Source organism: Nyctibius grandis, chromosome 1 (assembly GCF_013368605.1).
Source record: "Nyctibius grandis isolate bNycGra1 chromosome 1, bNycGra1.pri, whole genome shotgun sequence".
In the NCBI taxonomy this organism is placed as follows: domain Eukaryota; kingdom Metazoa; phylum Chordata; class Aves; order Nyctibiiformes; family Nyctibiidae; genus Nyctibius; species Nyctibius grandis.
This window is the reverse complement of record NC_090658.1, coordinates 5,387,309-5,408,264: the sequence shown is the minus strand read 5'-3', so window position 1 is coordinate 5,408,264 and position 20,956 is coordinate 5,387,309. Positions and strand designations below refer to the sequence as shown.

Here is a 20,956-nt window from a genome sequence, read left to right as displayed (position 1 = left end):
CACAGATGAGAGAGGAGGTCACAATGTGTTTTCATCTACTCATGCTAGTATTCTCTCTGTCATCAAAAGGTGGTTTGCATAAGCATGACAAAGAAGCAGGATTTAACCCTCCATCAAAATCTCTGGACACATTAAATTTGATTAATTAAATTGGACTAGAAAAATAAGAAGCCTTATGAGAAAAATTACAAGCGTTTTGCCTTGAGACAACATTGATCACAGCATTGAGAGCCACAGCTTTCCTTCAGGAAGACATCTAGGTCAGAAGGCTTCCAGGGAGAGGGGCCTTCAGTTATCTCTAGACTTTTGGGAAAGATGTCTTTTTGTTCCCTCTGGATCCAAAATCTCTGGACCAAAACAATTTTTTCGTTATCAGATCTGTTTTTCAGGATATTCTCATGCCCCTAAAATTTCTAAGGTATAAACACATTAAAAGCTGGGGTAATCATTAGGATACGTGGATTGGAATAAAACAGGACGCAGACACAAATTCAATGCTATTTTAAGACTTGTGGTGGTAGCAAAAATGTGCAGAGATTTGAGCAGTTCTCTCAGTTTTGGCGAAGTGCCCGGTTAAGCCCTGACAACACTCGAGATTTTCGAAAGGGAATTTTCTGTGATTATAGCACGAAACACACTCAGCTACTCTCACATCTTACTTTGCGTGCCACTTTATCAGAAAGCAGGGGGTTTGACGTATTAATATTATTAAATGATGGAATTATCATCATCTTCGTTTCAATGCCACTGATTGTTTCTTTAAATTTTACATTTCAGATACTGGTAAATAGTCACTGTGATAGTAAGGTTTCTGCTGAACTCTGCATACCAGAGCAACTGTTCTAAATTATCAACTACACATACTGAAAACTAAATATTGAAACCAGCCCCATCCTTCCTAAATTGATCCCAACCAAATGCACTTAAAAATGAACCACACGATGTCTCACAGGCTTGTACAATCCAAAAGGAGATAGTTGGAAATGCAATTTGATTCTGAACCAAACTGTGCTTTAGCATGCACTGCAGGATAATTGAGTCATTGTTTCAAATCAGAAACTGAGTACAGTGAGAATATAAAAACCACTGACCTTTCTTTGCTAGATTACTGTTGGGTTCATACTTCTCGATCAGTTGTTGAACTTGTTCTTGTTTTAACGGTGGATAAAGGATTTCATTTAATCGTGGATCACGTTGCTTAAAATTTATAAATTCCATCATCTGATCAACAGTAAGGTACGGTTTGCTCTTGGCACCACTAGAGAAAAATTAAAGCGACAGCAAAGCCATTAAAATACACAAAAAAAACCCACAAAAGAATACGTTTCCTTAAAATCTTGTTCAATGTTCTGTTACTTCCCAAGGAAATCAAAACAAGATTCAAACTACTTTACAACATAAACATTGTCCCACTGCGTCTCTGGACTAATTTACTTTGCCAGCATGTAAACGACAAATATTCTTCATCAGACATCTAGGAGTAAGATTATTAAAAGTGTTCAGCATTACTGACATCAGTGGGAAGAGTTACAGCAATGCTAAAAGCTTTTCATTCCTCTGAATTCCTGGAACTAAGCAATTTTAAAAAGTAAAAGAGAAAACGATGTGGAATTCAATCCTGAGCTTGCCACAAACACTCTGCTGGTATTCCTGGCCCAACTATTTGGTTTTACTGTTAAATAACAGCAGCCTTGACTTCACTATTCCCGTATTTGCCTTTTTTTTTAAAAAAAAAAAAAAAAGCCTGCTAAAAAATGCTAGGCACGCTTCAAAGCGAACTAAAAGATGCCTGTTTAGAGAGTAAGAGCAGCAGAGTTTGGGGACAATTTGTACCCAGATGGAGATCCAGGAAGCCTCTAAGCCAGGTGACGTACTTAAGGTTGTCTACAGCACTCGGGACTGGCCTGATTCTAGTCTGCAAGAAAGCAATGCCAAGTCTACCCCCATGTTCAATGGGAGTGAACTAGGTCAAGGCTGAGTTCCTCTGAAACCTCAACCTTAGAGAAAATAAGCACAACAGGAGTACGTGCGCACACCCATGTTCATTAATTGCTTTGGTGGTCTTGGGATGTGTTTTGGAAACTACTTGGCTTTCATATTGCTTCATGTTCTGATTCCATTGATCAGGCTCTGCTGAAACTGGGAAGTACAATGCCTTGCTACAAGGTGTAGAAGCAACACGAGTTATATAGCTTGTAACTGAATGTATGAAATCCATTGTAGCTGGCTGCTAATTTAATTTCACGGTGTGAATTCATGATGCACAAATCCTAAAAGTTACTGCATTTTTCGCAACTCCTAATTAAGCTTTTGGGGGTGATTATACATATTCTCACGCCTATTGCACGCTGTTATTGCTTATTACTCTTCTTTCTTTACTCTCATGGGAGCCTAAACTATCCTAATCCATACAGAAAAACAAGACCCATCAGTTCTACTCCTCTAGGAACAAATTACTTTAAAACTCCGGCCATTAGAAATGGAGGTGAAAGCTTGGGAGAGAAGGAACTCTTGATCCAAGGTTAAATAAGAGCCCTGCTTGACACTGAAATCTATTCTTGGCAATTGTTCCACGGTGCTGTAGTCTAAATTACTTACTTTGCCACCCCCAGTCCAGAAAATCAGTGAAGGGGAATAAATAAAGAAATAAATAAGCATCTTTTCTTACAACTCAGAAAAGATGTGGTCGATCTCAGGCCGAGGGCAGAGGTTGTTCAAGAACACCCTGTACACGTCTGGCGTGAAGTCGTCTTGAGGGATTGAATCATTCTGCAAAAATGGGAAAAAAATAGTGAAAGAACGATACAGCACTTTTATACGCTCTTTGTAAACAGATCACTCACTACTGCGCTGCTTTTGATTTGCTTCCTGCAACCTAAAGGAGCCTGGATTTTGCAGAATAATAAATTCCCCTGGATAACAGTGCAGCTTAAAGAGTACATCTTGAAAAAAAAATGTAAATACATTCATCATCTTTAGTTTCCATAAGGCAAAGTTCTCTCTTTCTCTGAGCACCTGTGAAGAAGAAAGAAAGGACATCTCTCCATCTAACCACATCATCTATAGCATAAATAGGTATATCAATCCCAGTGAAGCCTCTCAGCTCACTCCAGTGGTGCTGAGCCCACGTGCTTCAGCAAGCAAAATGGCAGCGTCACAGAGGACGAGCACGTCACTCATCTATCCTAAGCTTTCACAGAACTGGGGAACGAATCGGGTCACCGAGTCATTATTAACACACTTGTTCTCTGACAGCAGCAGCAATGTTTCCTTTTCCTTCCTGAAGATACATGTTCAAGACACTGTGATTCTGGGCAAGACTCATGCAGTGTAGCTTCTCCATCCATCTTTGTCCTAAACACCCAGTGTAACAGATCTGGCAATCAGATTTCTTTTACAGAAATTTATAAAAACGCTCTCCTATAGAAGAGATACCAACATTTTTTTCTTACATTTTCTAAAATTTAGAACAATTTACATTTAATCCTGCTTCTAGATGTTACTTTCATCATCCTTATTATATCTTCTGGCTTTTTGCTGAAAAAATAGAATTACTGTTTTTAACTGGAGGGAATTACTGGACTGGATAAGGAAAACAGTCCTTTGCATGAAGCTCAGGAGCTCTCCTCCCACTTGCAGGCGCTGCCTTCGAGCTCCAGAGGTTTTGCAGAAGACGGCAAGGGCTGCTTCTTCAGCAGGGCTGAGAAGAAATAAGGACCGCAAGGAAGGTGCAAAGTTTTATCAGCACAGAATAGTAACAGTGTGCTCACTGGCTTCTGCCTTTGCATCAGTGCACTGAGAAAGGGAAAGGGCACAAAAGCTTGTATTTTGTGCAGAAGAAACCTTATAACGGAACAAGAAAAAGGAAAACACAAAAAACATGAAATGTAAACACTAAAAATCTAATTTTTGAGTTTCCTCCATGCAAACGACCTTTATCAAAAGCTATGACATGTAGTCTCCGGGAGCACCATGGGCCCACGTGACACCTCTCCATGGCTCCAAAATAATGCCCCAATCTGATGAACTGGAGGAGGAAAATTGTAACTTGGACTCAAAGCCATTTGCTTTTAAACACTGTTGAACCTGGTCGTCTCAGAAGCAAGCTGCTGATAGAGGAAATTGTTGCTTTTATTTATTCTGCCTGTTTAACACCGTTGCCAAGGGAACCGGAAGTGTTGATTCAAGCCTTTGTTAGACGGAAGGAAACTTTTCCATATTTTTCCTGCTTTAGGTTAAAATAAATGTCACAGGCGTCACTTTATCTCTCCTTTCATCTATGAAACCCACAGAGGCCTGAGCGGGTTTTGTATTGTGACTGTCGTTCAGTGTTTCTGTCCGCAAGCGTGGACTGAACCTGACCCAGCTCACGCCTGGACTGAGCTGGCCCCTCTCCCTGCTCCACCTGGGTGTCCATCTCCAAGCTTTAATGGCCTGAGGTCACCAGCCCTTAGACCCTTATGCCTTCCTTTTTTTTGGCAGACTGTGCAAGCGGCTGCAGGGTGAACTGGTTCAAAATTCACCCGGACAAAACAACCCTGTGCACTTTACCGTGGGATCAGGTAACTTGTCAACGGCACAACTTCTAAATCCAGTGCAAGGGTGGATGGAGAAGTTTGTGACCTGAAGTTGAAGGATGGAAATAGCTCCTTTCAGTGACAGCCGCCAGTGACACAGAGCTACATGTGAAACTGCACCTACTACACTTCGATAAATTTGAGCAGGCAGTGCTTTTGGTTGAGAGGAGAACTGTGGATACTTGTGTTTTCCTAAAGGCCAGGATTCATAAAGCTTGTGAATTTTCTTGTTATAGCCAGCACCCCACTCCTCTGTTCCCTGTACCTATAATCCCTGTTCAGCCGGGTACTGCTCCGCAGCCAGCGCTTCCCCTAAGGGCATTTTAAGCATTGATTCTGTAATTACAACAAAATTACAGTCTCCCATTGACCTAATATATTTTTTCCTTTACAGGGGATTTGAAGATACTCAACACTGAACAAAATGTGGGACTTTTCTGATAACCCGAGATCCAGGCTTTTATTCGCTAGCTGGTTCCAATGAAGAAAATATACCTGTTTCCCAACACGTATCTACAAGCGCCTGTCTACAAAGAGAGTAACAAACACAAGTCTTTAGGCATAAGTACAGAACCTTTGAATAATTATTTCCTACCGGTAATGTAATCGGTGGGCTATAAAACACAGTTATCTAGATGGGAGATGAAAGCCTTGCTGCAAGCATTTGCCATCCCAGGCACAACCTCAGACACCTATATTTGGATTCCAAACGCCTGCCTGCCGAAAGGGATTAAAATACGCTGCCCCCTTCCTCAGCCTGGTCCGAGCCATCCACATTTCAGTGGAACCACCCACACACCTTATGCGCTCATCTCTTTTTTTGAGACCAATGAACAAATCACAAACTTTCTGTACCACATGGGAGCATCCCTCATTTCCAGCTTTGCTGAATACTGGCATTCCATTTTATTCTGTGATTAAGGCTCTCCACCAATTTCAAGCACTGTTGACTTATGATTTGTCTGGTAACCTGCCTGCTTTTATAACATCTGTATCCAGTCTGTTATACATTCGTCAGAACAACAGCTAATTCAGATTATTTGCACAGACAGGACACAATAGCTGGTTGTTTTACTTTAAGTTAATGGTCAAGCTCACTGGTGCTTCATTGTGAACCTCTACATTAACTGGAAGGCAGAAACCAATCTTCACAGCCAGACAGGTGACTAAAATGAAGCTCTTCAAATTCTATTTAAGGCACCTTTGACTGAAACCAAAACAAACAAAAATACCCAACAATAACAAAAAGCACACCCCCTCCACTTTCCCCCAAAGTAGCCAAAATCTTAAAAAAATCACAGGCAAATCAGATGCCAAACTCAAAAACTCACTGGTTTATTTTAAAACTTCATTTAAACATTCCTCTGCTTTCAGATCTGCTGGATGACAAATACTGTGAAATATCAGATCACACAGGGTTTGGTCCTGCAAGACTCTACGCATGCCAGGTCCGACACAGAAATACACAAATAAATAAATCCACGCTTTGAAAGTGTGCTTGACTTGAAGTCATGGGTCATCCCACTGCAGCCATGCTCAACTGCTCGGCCGAATCGGGGCTGGAGTGCTCAGCACTGCAGAGAATCCATCCCTTATTAAGGTCTCTAAACATGAAATAAAGAGTTTATTTTCAGCACTTCTGGGGAGCCTCTCTGGTCCTATTCTTCTGCAGCAGGATGAAGGCAATTATCCAGGCAATGAGAACTCTTCCTCCTCTCGCACTAAATACAGTCCTTACATGTTGTCCCACGAGGTCTCCTGGGAAGCACACACACAGGGCATTTGCTAAACAGTGGGGCTAGCAGATGCTGAAGCTTGGACTGTCACAGACAAGTCCATGCAGAGATACTATACCCTGGCAGTGTAGCACAGGCTGCCCTACGCTCAGATCACTGTGTAAGAGAGATGAGGGACTGTCCCAACCTTGAAGCTACGAATCAGGAAGGGAGTGATAAATGCTGACTTGTGATCCTCTTCCCCATGGCTGTGAACTTAATTTTGTGGCTTAGGGTCATCCACAGGTTCTGAGAGGTGCAGCAAAACATCATGTGAAATTCACGGCCAACGAGCCCCGTATCTTCCTAAGCAATGAGAAGTATGTTTTTTCTATGAAACTTGGAGAGAAGACCCTTAGAGAAATCTTCATTGGGCATGAATAAAAAACACCCAAAAAGCCTAAGCTGTTAATGTCCGTGAGAGATTTTCATCAATTCTCTGAATAATTTGGTGTGGTTTTGCTGAGGAAGATGCCCTGATATTCATGTCTTGCACGCTGCTGGGATTCTAGTGCTCTTCAAGGCTTTACGGGAACATCATTTGTCCTGTAGTACAGCAAGGCAGAAAAGTTGGAAGTTGAAGTTAAGAATTTTTCTTGTTCATAAACAGGTGCACAAAGAAAAAGAGCTGTAGCTGAAGAGCTGATTTTCTTCTACTCCATTACCTCTATGAGATTCAGAGTTTCATGCTTCTTAAGCACTTAGTTTGTAAAATATTTTTTTCCAAGATGATTAACACAGTTTTCTTTGTTGCATGAAGCGTATTTCTCTTTTGCCCCAACCAAAGAAAGGCTCTGCTTTATACTACGAAAAATTTTCAAGATGGTATCCCAGCAACAAGTATCCAGCAACATGTATGTAAAATTGACTGTACTTAAATAAACAGCAGAAAAAGGTTGTAGTTTCTTTCAAGGACTCCAGCGATGTTTAGATTTTTTTTCAGAGATATGTAGTAAAAAGAAGTAATAAATCAACTGATTTAAAAAGCAATGCTTCAGTGGTTTTTTGCACATCTTATCTTGTTTGCTAACAATTAAATGAAACTCCACCTTTAAAATTGTTCTTTCCATGTTGCTAACCTCACAACCTTACTTTAGATAAGGTTATAATAATCTTTTATACTTACTTTACAGACATTCCTTGGAATTTCATAGAATTAAGCTCCCAGACCTATGAAGGAAGGTCTCATTGGTAAGAGGTATCTGAGGTTTGGCTTGTGAAGAGTTTGCTCCATTGCTCTTCTGGAGCTGTAGGAATTGGCTCTATTAAGCCTTTGGGGAAGCAAACGTTGAGCAAACATCACAGCACAGAGTTTTCTACAAGAGCAAGGGATCAGGAGATGCAGGCTCTCCTCCGCTACAGACTGGTTCTGCCCCATCTCTTGGACCTCCAAACATAGGACTTATCCTGCAAGAAGCTTCTTGGAGGAGAATCTCCACCTGGAAGGTATGGCTAAGGACATCTTCACTCCAGCATTAACTAGAATCACCTGCTTGAGCTCATTCCTCTTGAAAAAAACCTTTCTGGGGGTGAGGTACCATCCTGCAAATGCTCCGGGTCGAAGAGAGCTCCTGGATTAGCAGCATACAGTGGCTGCATCCCCACCGCATTCACAGCTTTGACACTATAGCATTTCAACATTTACTCCATGCACCTTTTATATAAGCTACAGTGAGTTTAAACTGTCACTTAACTCAAGCTATAGATTTTTTTTTTTTTTTGTGAGAAGGAAAGAGATTACACCATTAGCTACACCTCCAGCTAACACTGCTCTGAAATCATGCCTTGAAAATTGCACAACAGTCACCAATTCTTAAAATACTCTCACAGGATTTCTCCAGGACAGGCCACACAACCCCCTGCTCTTTCCTTTAACCCCTTCGCACTTCTTCCAGGCACCCCTGGTCCCTACACAAATTCAAATCAAAGGTACTCAGATTTGCAGGTGGGTATCAGGAACTTCTGTGTGGGAATGAAAGACCTGCTGCTGAGGACCTATGGAGAAGCAAAGCCAGCATAGCATGATCAGCCTCGAACAAATTGTCCTCAACTCAATAGAGAGTAAACAGCACCAAATACAAGCAACGCTTTGTAAGGGCCAGGAATAAATTCAGATGCTTACCCTGGAAGATGGAAGATTACAAGCTTCTAACGCAGTCTCTACCCGTTTTCTGTCAGCGGAAAACAAGCGGTATATGCTGCAAAATGAAGACAAACCAGAGGGAACTGGCTTAAAGACATGCCTTGATGGCCCATGTGGCTTGAAAACTGAATACTGCTTCACAGTCTATCACATCTTCAGCTATTTATTTCCATTTTAACTCTACCCTACACAAGCCCCTATTACAACAGATAGTTACTTGAAAAAGTCATCGCTGCTCTCTTCATATTACCCCAGTGATACACAATTTGAATATACTTATTCTCACAACACGTCTCTGACATCTCAAACATATTCACACTAAAAAGTCAGAGAAGACTACGTGTTAAGGAAGGGGAACAGAACTTACTTCTTCAGAGGAATGCGCCCTTCTGGAGTCACCTGCAGCTTAAGTTTCGTGTAACTGTGGAGAGAAAAGCATCCTGTTTTATTTTTATAGCATTTTCAAGTACCTCTCCACCAACTTCATAGCTCAATGCCATTGTTCTGATCATGTGGCAAGTTCCACTCATCTCTTTTGCCCAATATGAAAACCTGTTGGGATACCACTAATCAGTGAATACCTTTTCCATCAACAGTGATGCACCTGTAGTGTCAAATACCACCTGTCTTGCAACAGGATATTGCAAATACCACTAATGCACAGATTTATTATCCCTCCAAGCTCCTTCTCACCCAGGCTGCCTGCCAGTCTATCAGCAGACTGAATTGTGGCACACAGACTGGAAAGGTGGCTATACTCCTCCTCTTCCAGGGGCTGAAACCATCCCTGGATGTTGCATACCACCATCCCTGCCTCCCTAAGCCCTCCCCATCACACAGCTGTGAAGGCTTCTCCATTTGACCTTAAATGTTGTCACTCCTCAGCTGGAAGGAAGTCAAATCGTTGGCATTCAAATCACTGAAATATCTCTGCACCAGCAAGAGTGTCAGTATACTTAGCAGCCCTGGGCAAGCCCAAGACATTTCCAGTATGAAGCAATACAAAAATTACACACTGAAACCATCTACAGGCAGACAATTATCCAGCTTTTGAACTGAGTATTTAGAGAATCTCAGTATCTCAGGACCTGTGACTTCTCTTGCATGCTCATTAAGGCAGCAGGATGAGGATGTATCTTCGTCAAAACCTTCCAACATACTGACTCAAAGCCTACTGAAACAGGAGTCATCCAGTAGCTTTAATGAGAAGTGGTTGGGCCTACAGCTGCTGTCTGATGATGCTCCTGGTATGTGAGGACTACTAGGTACCAGCATAATGTCTACCAGCAGCAGCCTGTGAAGAGCACGACTTTTTGAGAGCTTCGTCTCTTCCACTCAAATACAATTAAAACTATAAATGCATTTTGCAGTAATGTGATCTGGTGAAAAATGTGGCAACACTTAAGTACTTCAGAGGATTATTTTATTTATTTTTTAAACTTTTTCACTTTACTCACTGGCCTACCAGAAGAAAAAGAAACTGCATGGTTCTAATAAACTTTGAAAATGCCATTAGCGACCGCTTCAAAAACGGAGTACGTGCTAATACTCCTAAATAGGACAGGAACATTTTCACATGCATCTCCTGGAAAATGAAATCTCTTGTGCTACTTTGTCACCAAACAAAAATATTATCCCCTCTGCCCTCATTCTCCCTCCATTGAACTAGATTTAAAAAAAAAAAATAAAAATCAACACAGCGGTTAGTAAAAAAAAAGGTTTCTTTTATTTTGAGTATATTCTGGTCACATTTAATGTTTTCCTCTGCAGGCAAGAAAGCTAGAAATAAAAGAAAATGGGAGGGGAGGGAGGATTCTGAACGTCAGTTAAACTAAAAACGTCTGTCTGAAGAACAAACGCACCAGGACTTGCCACCTTTTTTCCCCAAAAAATTCTTTGTTACACGTGAGACACTATTTTTCCCCTTCAGCCGTTATCCATCCATCTAAGAAAACCAAGCATGTTATTCCTGCTAAAAAGCTCGCTAGGAGATAGCCCCCATTGGTAGCAGCTGAACGGACTCATTTCAGCAGTGCAGTGCTGACTCCAAGAATGACAAACTTCGGACCTAACGCTGACCCAAGGTTCCCACCGCAGAGTTACCCATTGCTCCTTACTGCACTGCACAGTATCTCAGGGCTAATGTACTCCACCATCCAGTTTTGCACCCCAACACAAAAATACACTGCATGGCTACAACAGAAGAATGAGCACTTTATAATCAAAATGGCAGTTTTTATTAACCACCTCTGCTCCCAACTTAACTCTATTTTTCTCATCTGATCAAACCACAGGAGAACAGCTCAAGTTGTTTATTATTGCACTTCCAATGCTGCAAGGGACTGAATGCCACAAAGAAAAAAAACTTTTTAATTCTGCTTTAATGCAATTTGCTTTTCTATCTCAACAAAAGGGTTCTGATAGGACTGCAACCAACCCTTTGCTTAGTACAGTAATTATAATGGGGAAATATTTTTAATCTTCAAAGTAAAAGATTTCTTAAGTGACTCTGATTTGGCATCTGTGCAGAGGACCCTGGAAACCTTACCGTTCCCAAGTGATTTATTAATTAGTGGAAGAAGAAAAAGACACCGAAATGCCATGCTTGTCTGCTACTGAATCTACACAATGTGTCCAGTGACTTCATTTTTAATTAATATTGCTTGAACAACCACAGAAAAATGGCTCCAAATAAGACTGCTCTACTATACTGTATGAAAACATGTTTCTCCTTGGAATCTGATATGCAAACGCCCACTAGGTAGAGGCACAATGCTCCCCATTACAGACCTGTCAGCAAAGTCCACTGGCCACCTGGAGATCTGAATGGCAAGGGGCATGGAACAGGCTGCCCAGAGAGGTTGTGGAGTCTCCTTCTCTGGAGACATTCAAAACCCGCCTGGACGCGTTCCTGTGTGATATGGTCTAGGCAATCCTGCTCCGGCAGGGGGATTGGACTAGATGATCTTTTGAGGTCCCTTCCAATCCCTAACATTCTGTGATTCTGTGATTCTGTAATATCAAATCACTCCTGTAACTCATCTACAACCTATGGAGCTGAAGGAAGTCATCTCTGCTCTTGCTCTCACACCTGGGTCTGCTCAGGTTAGCACAGTGCTTTCTCTACTGTCAACATGCAGAGCCAATAAGAAATGTTAAATGTTTCCATCCATTTGGGATTTTGTTTGCCTAATACACCACTGCTGTCCCAACACAGCATTATCAGACACACAGCTGTACTTCCTGCAACGTCCAACCTTCAAAGTTTCTGCAAGAATTTCTGTGGACTTCAGCTGCACCACAACGAACACTATGAGAAGGAAACACACACACAGACACAGAACAGGCACCTATGGATATGTATATGGGATTAAAGTTAAGCATCTGGGAACCTTCTGACTAAATATGGGGGCATCTAATGAAATTAGGCATGCACAGACTTAGCAAGACCAGAAACAGGGTGGGTTAACTTGCTTCTTGGATGGAGGCAAGTTTTAGAACCTAAGACCCAGCTTGGTATTTAGCTGGACTAAGCGTCTGTCTGTGAGCAGAAACTGAACGGTGTTTAGGGGAGACACAAAGCTGAATTTAACCAGCCAAGCCATAGCGAGGGTATATCTTCCCTTGTAGAACCCCAAAAGGCCACCAAGCACCCCCGTTCATTACCATCCCTACCTGGTAGGCTTTGCCATACTGTTCACAACACCATCACTTATCCAAAACTCTCTCAGCACATGCACTTATCATCCAGTTGAGAATCACTAATCTCAGGTTTAGTTCTCTTTCCTTTCAGAGGTGTGTTTTTACACCCCAAACGTTCTCATAAACAGCTTTTCTACTTTGTTGAAAGCAACTCAGAATCTGTGCACTGTGCAAAGCAATCTAGATGAACGGATTCACAGCTTCCTTCTGAATCATGTGAAAACCAGAGAGATTAGACTGAGGAAAACAGACTTCTTGCTTTTCTCATTTTTTGATCAATAACAGAAGAAAGGGAAAATAAAGCAGAAGCAGATCAGTCTAGAATATTCTTTCATTTTAAATGGAGAGCTTCAGACTACAGCTGACGCTACTACTTTGGTGTACAAGGGGAAAATAGCATTTAATTCCTTTTTTTTTTTTTTTTTGCTACGACTTAGTAGTTTGCAAGAAGAACCCTAACAAGATTTTTGTTTAAATGACGTTTAGATAACAGGCTTTTTAAAACCATGAGAAAGGACAGCCTGTGTTTACAAAAGTGACAACTCGTCAAAGCAGAAACAATAGATGACAATGTGACTAACAAGAAAAGAGGAAAATGACGCAGAGAAAAGAGCAACACCCACAGCATTAAATGCTACGGCCACTTACGCTTTTTCCAGAAACGCGTCCCTTGACATGTTCTGCGCCAACAAATTTGTTGCCAAACTGAACACTTCATCTGACCATTCCTAGGGGGACAAAATTTGATTAAATGAGGCTTAGTTTAGATGTTTGCTTACACAATGCAAAATATTTTCGAAAATTACATCGTTGGTAAAAAGTGCCTAATTAAAGCCTGAACATGATTTTTCCAATTACAACTTCCTTCCTCATCTGTGAGACCCGATTTTTTTATGCTGCAAAAAACAAAGACTCTTACAAATATTTTTTTTTAAAAATACCTTATTCCAGTGTATTAGGAGAAAAAAAAAATCACATGGATAAATGTCTGGTGCAAAGCACACACAAGTTTGTGGGAGATGCAAAATAAATACTCCACAAAAATAAGTTTTCTTGCGTGTTGGACACCGTTCTGGTTGACATATTAAGGATTAAAAAAAGGAGCCCCTTACCACCATTCACGTAAAATGAAGCTGAAATGGGCTTAAAGGCCTCTGAATACAGACAGACCCGACAGGGTGGGATACAGACCATACCATAATAAGTCTCTTGCTCTGATGTCCCCTCTTGTAAGAGTTTGTGGTGAGAGCCTCCGCATCACTCTCTCCACAGGTCATGAAGTAGTTCAGACAATAAATATCACGCCTTACCTTTTATGGTGGATATCGAATTAAGAACCATAAGTACTGACTCTAAGATCTTATCAGCCAACATAAGAAACACGCTTAAAAAACCCAAACCAGTAGAAATATATAGGAAGAAGTTTAAATTATTCTGATATACTGGGAGGAAGATGCAACTCCTCCACAGAAAAGCTCCTCTTCCCCCTACCATACAGCCTTACGCTGTGGTCCTACCCCTCGCTAAATTATTTTTCCCTCTTGCTACCCTGACGTAGGGAAGACATGTCCTCCAGCTGCTCACAAGACACCTCCCATCCCCACCTGCAGGCACTGCTCTTCCCATGGCTCTCCCTCACTTTTCTCCTCCCTTTATCTTCCTGACTTTTTTTTCTCATTTCTACGCACGTTGCTGAAGTCCTTCCTTAGGTACCGTCCTATCCCGGGTTCACAGCAAGGCTGATCCACGATTACAACCTTAAGTTTAGACTCTCCCTGCTCATCCTGTCGCTCTCCTCCCTTGCAGGTCTCTCCTACAGCTTTTCATCGACAACTTCAGTGCCTTTTTCCTTCCTAACTTGGTGCTTATTTACAATCTTTAATTGCAATCCTTTTTAATCACAACTGCATGGTTTTGGATTGGCTTTGTTTCACCCCTTTAAAAGAAAGGAACGAAAATAAACAATGCTTTTGTAAACAATGTGATTTTTTTTAAAGTTATGGAGTTTTCTGAGTTTTCTTTGAAACTAAAATTGAGTTTCCTTTAGTATCAGTCCAGGTCCAAAATTCCCATCACCACACACCCTCCCAGATGCATACTCTTTGGAGGTATTCCCTCTCCTTGGTGGTTCTTTGTCTTGAGGAAAAATACAAAAAAAAAAGGTGGTTTCATTCTGACAAAAATTGATAATGATGAAGAGCACCACTGACTTCCAATGAAACAAATGTTGCCATGTCACCTTGGAGCTTATGAGCCTGTTTTACCTAAAAAGCCTCAAGCTTCTGCGTGACCAGGTGATCTACTTGTGAGGTTCAGAAGTTATCTTTTTTTCTATTTGTATAATATGCTAAGATTTGTTCCCTAAAGTTATCAGATCTTGTTCCTGAAACCGGTTTCACACAGTTGTTCCCAGCGAGGAAGAGATAAGGCTACCTATACGCCTACTGTTACATGGGCCTTTGATATCCTTCAGCTACCAGATCCTTAAGACCACCCCATTTACAACCTCACCCCTAAGCAGCTGAGACAATGCACCTCCCCATGACTGGTATTTCTGGCAGAGAAACCTTCCTCCTTCAGACACAGACTTGTTGTTCTGGAGGCAAACCACTGCTGCTGAGATAGTCCTCCCCCTCCACCTCTCGTGACCACTTCCATTTTTTTTTCTTTACTTGTTTTTCCTTCTTAGGTCTAATTTGAAAAAAAAACCAGGGGTGTGAGAAAGAACAAGAGAAGGAGTTGGGTTCATTAGCAACACCCACCGCTGCTTTGCTGTAACTCTTGGAACAGAAAGCGCTATTAAGTGCAGTGGTTTTTTTCTTCCTTCTTGGCAACTCAGTTTTCCAGGCTCAAAATAGGCTCATCTTGTAAACACTGCTTTGCTTAGGCACTAATAATAGCACTTAAAACTTCTCTAATGGCAACATAAAATATGATTTGGAAATTGAAAATACGTTGGCTTTTAACAGATCTTGATAGACTTTGTTTTGATCTCACTGGTTCTGCTGGGCTCAAAACTGAAGAATTTTGTATAAAAAAAGTAGGGCACTTCAGGAGTATCCCACACCCCAGCTCTTCCTTCTCTTTGTCTGAGTGCTTGTCAACAGGAATGTAAGGGGAACTCAGTTATTATGTGCCTGTCACAAGCATTATTTATAAAAACAGCCTTGCCATGTTCCTTTGCTAGCTTTTCCTGGCTCTTCAGAGCTATCACATTGCTCTTGCCAAATATTCTAAGGGCTACCTGCAGGCTGAGCCATTTCTAACCATGCACGTGCCAAGTCAACAAGTCACAAGCGATACTTGCTCGTCGTCTCTCCCATTTTAGGGTCTTCATTCCAGCCACCACGGAGGTGTAGCCAAAAAACAAAGATCAGAAACTATGCCAAGGATCAAATCATCTTTCCAGTCAGTGGTCTGAACTCTCAGCAGGAGGGGAAACAACAGCCCTGAGCACAGACCTGAAGAAATAAAGGAGATGCTTTGGACTGACTTTGATGGGCTTATATCAAGCTGTGAGCCAAGATGCGTCTCGCTCCTTTAGCTACCAAATGGCTCCGTTTCCTTGGTTTTGCTGCACGGTACAGAGTAAAGCTCACCCTCTAACTCCATGCGTGATGCACTCTGCAGCCGTCTTTACCAGCAGCAGCGATTCCAGAAGGCAGCGTTCAGTGAGAACGCTCCGCAGGGTAGAAAGCTGTTATGTGTAGAAAGAAAACAGCCTACTGCAGAAAGGTTATAACAGCCTCTGGATCACTGCGGTAGCTGCAGACTCCTTTACAGATGCAATACAAAAAGAAAATATAAATCTGGGTATTTTGAAATAGAACTGTACTAGTGCCAACAAACGGTTTGCAGACTGGAAGCCTCTGATCCCGTTTGGTAGCGGAAGAACCCAGCCTTCCAACATTCAGCTCCAAGCAAGTCACATCCATCATGATAAGAGCTCCCTGAACTCAATCTCCTCTTGGCTACGCCCTGTTACACAAATTCATATTTATATCATTCCTGTGAACTTTACTAACAAATTATTTAGCTGTTCTGCGCTTTGGCAGGTAGCATATAAGCAGCAGTTCATTTGGAAATCTGTTGCTCAGTGAAGTAATTTCTCTCCTCTATTACATGCATCAGGATACATACTGTAAGACATTTATCTCAACAGAAGAGATGAGACTTTTTTCATAAGAAAAGACAGCACGCATTCTTGAAAACACTTCCTTCAAATCAGAACTGACTACGTGTGAAGGCAATGTTTCTCGCACATTTGTTTTTGGTGGGAGGTTAACAAAGCAAGCTGCTGAAATTCTACACTTTTGGCATCCTTATGCATTTTATTTTAAAAAAAAAAAATCAAATGGACATGAATTGATATGGTTTGTTTTACCATTTTATTATACTGATCAAGCTCTTAAATATGCCTAAGAAGCTGGAAAAATAAAGATGCATGCTGGAAAGCATAGTATAGCACAACTTGCAAATCTTCTTTGACTACGCCATTTTACTTATGGAGGAATTCATCAGCTCTTAGTGATGGATCTGATCCAGAGCTCATCAAACTGAGGAGAAACAGATTTCCTTGGGCTCTGGATAGAGGTCTGTATGGCCAGGATGGACTAGTGTGGTGAGAACAGAGTTGGCATGAGAGGCACAAATGAGAGCGAGAGGAAAGAGATGGGAAAGATGGCATGTTCACTTTGGAAGTTTGGGGAACTGGATTTGGGAAGAGAATGAAATACTGTAGAGGAGGCAGAGGTTCACAGGTTGTACTTCTTCATGTTGGGAATGGTGAAAAAGAGCATCTGCTCGGAATAGGGTTTGAGAACAAATGCCTTTCTCTGTCCTGGCTTCTGCAGCGCCGTGTTTGTGGATGCTCACAAATTCTATCCCAAGACAGACACACCTGTTTGAAAACATGCAAGCGCCGTCTCAGTGCTACTTCATCATCAAGAGGTGTCTAGAAATCTGCCTTTTAGACCATTACCTAATGAATTTCAAGCTGCATTCTTTGAACAAACCAGCTCCTCAGTGCCCTTCAGCTCATCACTAATGTACTTTAAACATTAGTTACTTTCTCCTGGAGGAAACAGTACATTGCAACTACATCATCATTTCTAGCTCTGTATTTAGTTCACTTCAAGCAAGCTGAATAGCCCAAGGCTCATATTTTCATCATTTTCCCACAGCTTGGCAGTGGATGTGATGAACAGAGTTTGTAGCAGAATAGGAAGCCTTCCACAAACGAAGAAAACCCCATAATTGAATAATTTTAATTGCCTCACTAAGACCATTACAGTTTATTTTGTCTTTCTCCTCCATGGGAGGAGTGATCAATACTTGTCATGCAATTCGAAAAATAAGGGTTCACAAATGAAGGGTTAATCCAACAAATATTCATGCACTGAAAAGGGAAAGGTGGTGGCGTTTTTCATTGGCACTTGCTTTCCCTGGAACATCAGCGAGAGGAAGGGTCAAAATTTGCATGTGTGACGTTGAAAACTTCTTGTATTTACATGCCTTCTCCGAGCTCCCTGGAGAGATGATCTGTGCCTGATGTGCTTATTTATAACGACTTCTCTGAGTCACTACATGGATCCTGGAGATAAGGACCAGATTCTGTGGTCTGGTTCATATAAAGTTGGAAAACATGTTAAAAAAGAAAGAATTCAGCAGTGATCAAACTCTGTTCTCATTGAAACAATCAGGATATTTAGCATGATTTCCAAGCAAGCCCAGCTAATCTGCAATGCTCTGAAAATCCCATCCCCAGGCCACAGTGCCTGACTGATAAAACACGAATTTATTTGGTCTACTGCATTTACAAATAACAAGGAAGACTTAGATTCTTAGTTACTCACATCGTAGGAGTTATTTAGGATTTAGAGCAGCCAAGCTTCTCTAAAACATTTTATCTACTGTATTTTAAGGTTCCATTATCAAAAAGAAAATGACCCTAAAATACCAATTTCTGCACTGTTTTAGCAAATAGATTATGGTTCACTGATTGCTGGCTAGACAGGAAAGCGAAAAAGAAAAACATATGCTGCTGACTCAGGTGATTTTTCCCTCTTCCTTGGTAAGGGCTAACAATTTTTGCTGGTAAAGCTTTAGCATACCTTTTCATTTTCCATCATACACTTAGGTTTTTTTTCCTAAAGAGTTGTTTCACTCACTTTCCTTTTGCAGTGCTAAGATTTCTTAACCACCCCCGTAGAGTATAGCTGTGCGTTTTCAAGTCTGAGGACAGCACTTCCCACTCAGCAGCCCATGGACCACCACAAACTCCTTTTGTTTCTATTCTTTCATAACAAAGTAACAGTGGAAATTGTTTTTTTGCCAAAGTGACCAATCAGCTAATGAAGGTCAGCAGAGACAGAAGCCTGACAAGCAAAACTCTATCCTCCCAGGTTAAGGCTTTCATCCTATGACCTTTTTTAACCTGCTCTGACCACCCTTGTTGCCTGTGAGGTGACAAAATAACTCCTTACTATTGTTAAGTAACAGCAGTCTACAGAGAAATTATCTATTTAGCGCAATCTAGTGAACTCGAGGATGCAAACCACATGAAAGTGTGCTCTGCGTGTGGTTATCTGCAGGCTGTCATCAGTCTATCTACATGAATGGAAGTGGAAAGAGGAGTAGTTTGTGAATGTCAATTTGAAACAGATAAAACAAAAAGCTCCCACTTCATTAAACACAATTGAGTCATACAGAAATTGGAAGAAGGAAAAAAAAACCTAAAACACGTACTAATATCAATCATAACTTGCTTGTCACACACAATTGTGTTTTACGTGGTGTGTTGGACAGAAATGAAGGGACTGTATACCTGCATGGAAAAAATACTTTGCTAAGGTAATGACGTTGACTGCATAATTCTTATCAAGGGCTATCAGCAGACAAAATGCAATGCTTAAAATTAACCTTTGAACACAAACAGAAATGGTCATGTGTGCAAGGTAAATTACGTGTCTGACTGCTGCCATACTTGAATATACAAGGTAGAGCTGTAGATTCCTGCTCCTCTGATAGAGGTCAACGTTAAAAAGTCAGCTGTTCACAAACTTTGTTCTCATAGATGATCCATAATTCACACACACTTAGAACAAGCATAAAAGGGTGACAACTACTGAAAGATGTTGATATGTGCTTGGAGAGTCACAGTACACATCTTATTGCTGAGCAAAAATTTGCGTGTACCATTATTTTCACAATGCTTATTTGGGCTTTACAAGCAACGTTCTGAAGATAACTACACATATTGGGGGGGGGGAAATTTATGCAATTAACTCCCAGAAAAAAAATGATTGCACATTTCTTCTTTGGTATTGAGCAGCACAGCTCTATAGCAGAACTGAGGTTCATTTCATAGCAATCTCCACTTTTATCTCATTTATCCGTATCTCAAAACAATACTTTAAAAACATTTTAATTTTATGTGACACAGACAAATGTATATTACCTTTGCTATATCCTCTTGGAATGCCACCAAGTTCAAGTACGATATATTGACCAGATCTGGACCATAGACAACAGTTATCATTCGACTTTCCAGTCGACCTCCTATGTTCCCAGCATCCAACAGTTCACGCAGTTTTGGATCCTGCAGGTAAACACAACACAAAATAGTTTAAAATCTTCTGCAAATATTTATACTAAAAGAGGTGAATATTTTTGCAAGTACATTTTGAAAACGTGTTATTTTGAACATTTTAAACAGGAAGGCACTAGGTTCTGATGTGGTTAATTATCCATCAAAATATTTAAGTTATTAACCCAGAATAAAAAGAAAATCGCTACTGTAAATCCTTCAGCACCTTTGGGCTCTGTATCGGTACAGTACAGACTAAAAGCTGTCCACTTGACGGCTGCACATTCCTATTCTCAGTTATTTTACCTCAGAAGTTAATCATACGTAAACTGTTTTCCTTATCAAAATAACACAATCTGTCCAGGGGCTACTGGCCTCAACAGAGAGATTCTCTGTGATTTTAACGGACTCATCATTCATTCTGTCATTCTATGACTTTAGATAAAGCTCAAAATGAGAACGTATTTTTCCTAAGTAATTAAGAAGACTGACTGGAATTAACTGTCTTAAACACTACGAAATGAATAATGGAATTTTGGTGATGCCCTCCTCTTTCTTCTTCATGTTCAAAAGGACATGTATTATTTAAATTATGAGATATACTGCATTTATATTTACTTTTTAGTCTTTTTTTCCAGGTTTATATCCAATATAGAAATGACTACAGAACATTTCTGTGAAGGAAAGATACATTCAATGATTTTTATCAGCTAACAATATCCTGAACCTCAACTTCATTGGTAGCATAAGCACGTGAGAAAAAACGTCAAGTTATTTTCTAACTCTAGTAGTTTCTATTAGGCTGCAGCATTTCCAAGAAATGCACTCAGTGTTTTTCAAACTAAGAAAACTGCTTGATCCTTGGTCTCAAGATGAAGTTCATAAAGGTAAAGATAGATGAAAAGAAGCCCCGCATGACTGAATACAATCTTTGGATAGGGCCAGTATAACATGAAAGCTCAGGTTTCCTAAAAGGCAAGATCTTTCAGTCTAGTACAAATATTAAAAAATGGTCAGTAAATTGTATCACTGTGGGACGACAGATTCTGTGTAGAGATCAAATTATTTCAAAACTGACACAAATACATACCGCAGTTTACATTTCACTCTCACACAAACCTTCTTCCCCCACTGTCTGCATATGTTTAGTGTTTATGGTACTACTTAATAT

At 40.7% G+C, this 20,956-nt stretch overlaps 1 protein-coding gene across 4 annotated transcripts in view; it reads right to left on the bottom strand.

Annotated features, from left to right (window-relative positions):
* PLCB1 (phospholipase C beta 1) overlaps positions 1-20,956 on the bottom strand; it is a 405,252-nt gene that overhangs the window by 141,394 nt on the left and 242,902 nt on the right. For all 4 annotated transcript variants that reach the window (XM_068414808.1, XM_068414791.1, XM_068414782.1 and 1 more), the window contains exons 4-9: positions 19,657-19,797; positions 12,846-12,925; positions 8,863-8,916; positions 8,475-8,550; positions 2,669-2,769; positions 1,092-1,258 (exon numbers count right to left, since the gene is read on the bottom strand). In XM_068414808.1, coding sequence (XP_068270909.1) covers positions 1,092-1,258; positions 2,669-2,769; positions 8,475-8,550; positions 8,863-8,916; positions 12,846-12,925; positions 19,657-19,797 — 619 coding nt within the window. The remainder of the gene's footprint in view (positions 1-1,091; positions 1,259-2,668; positions 2,770-8,474; positions 8,551-8,862; positions 8,917-12,845; positions 12,926-19,656; positions 19,798-20,956) is intronic.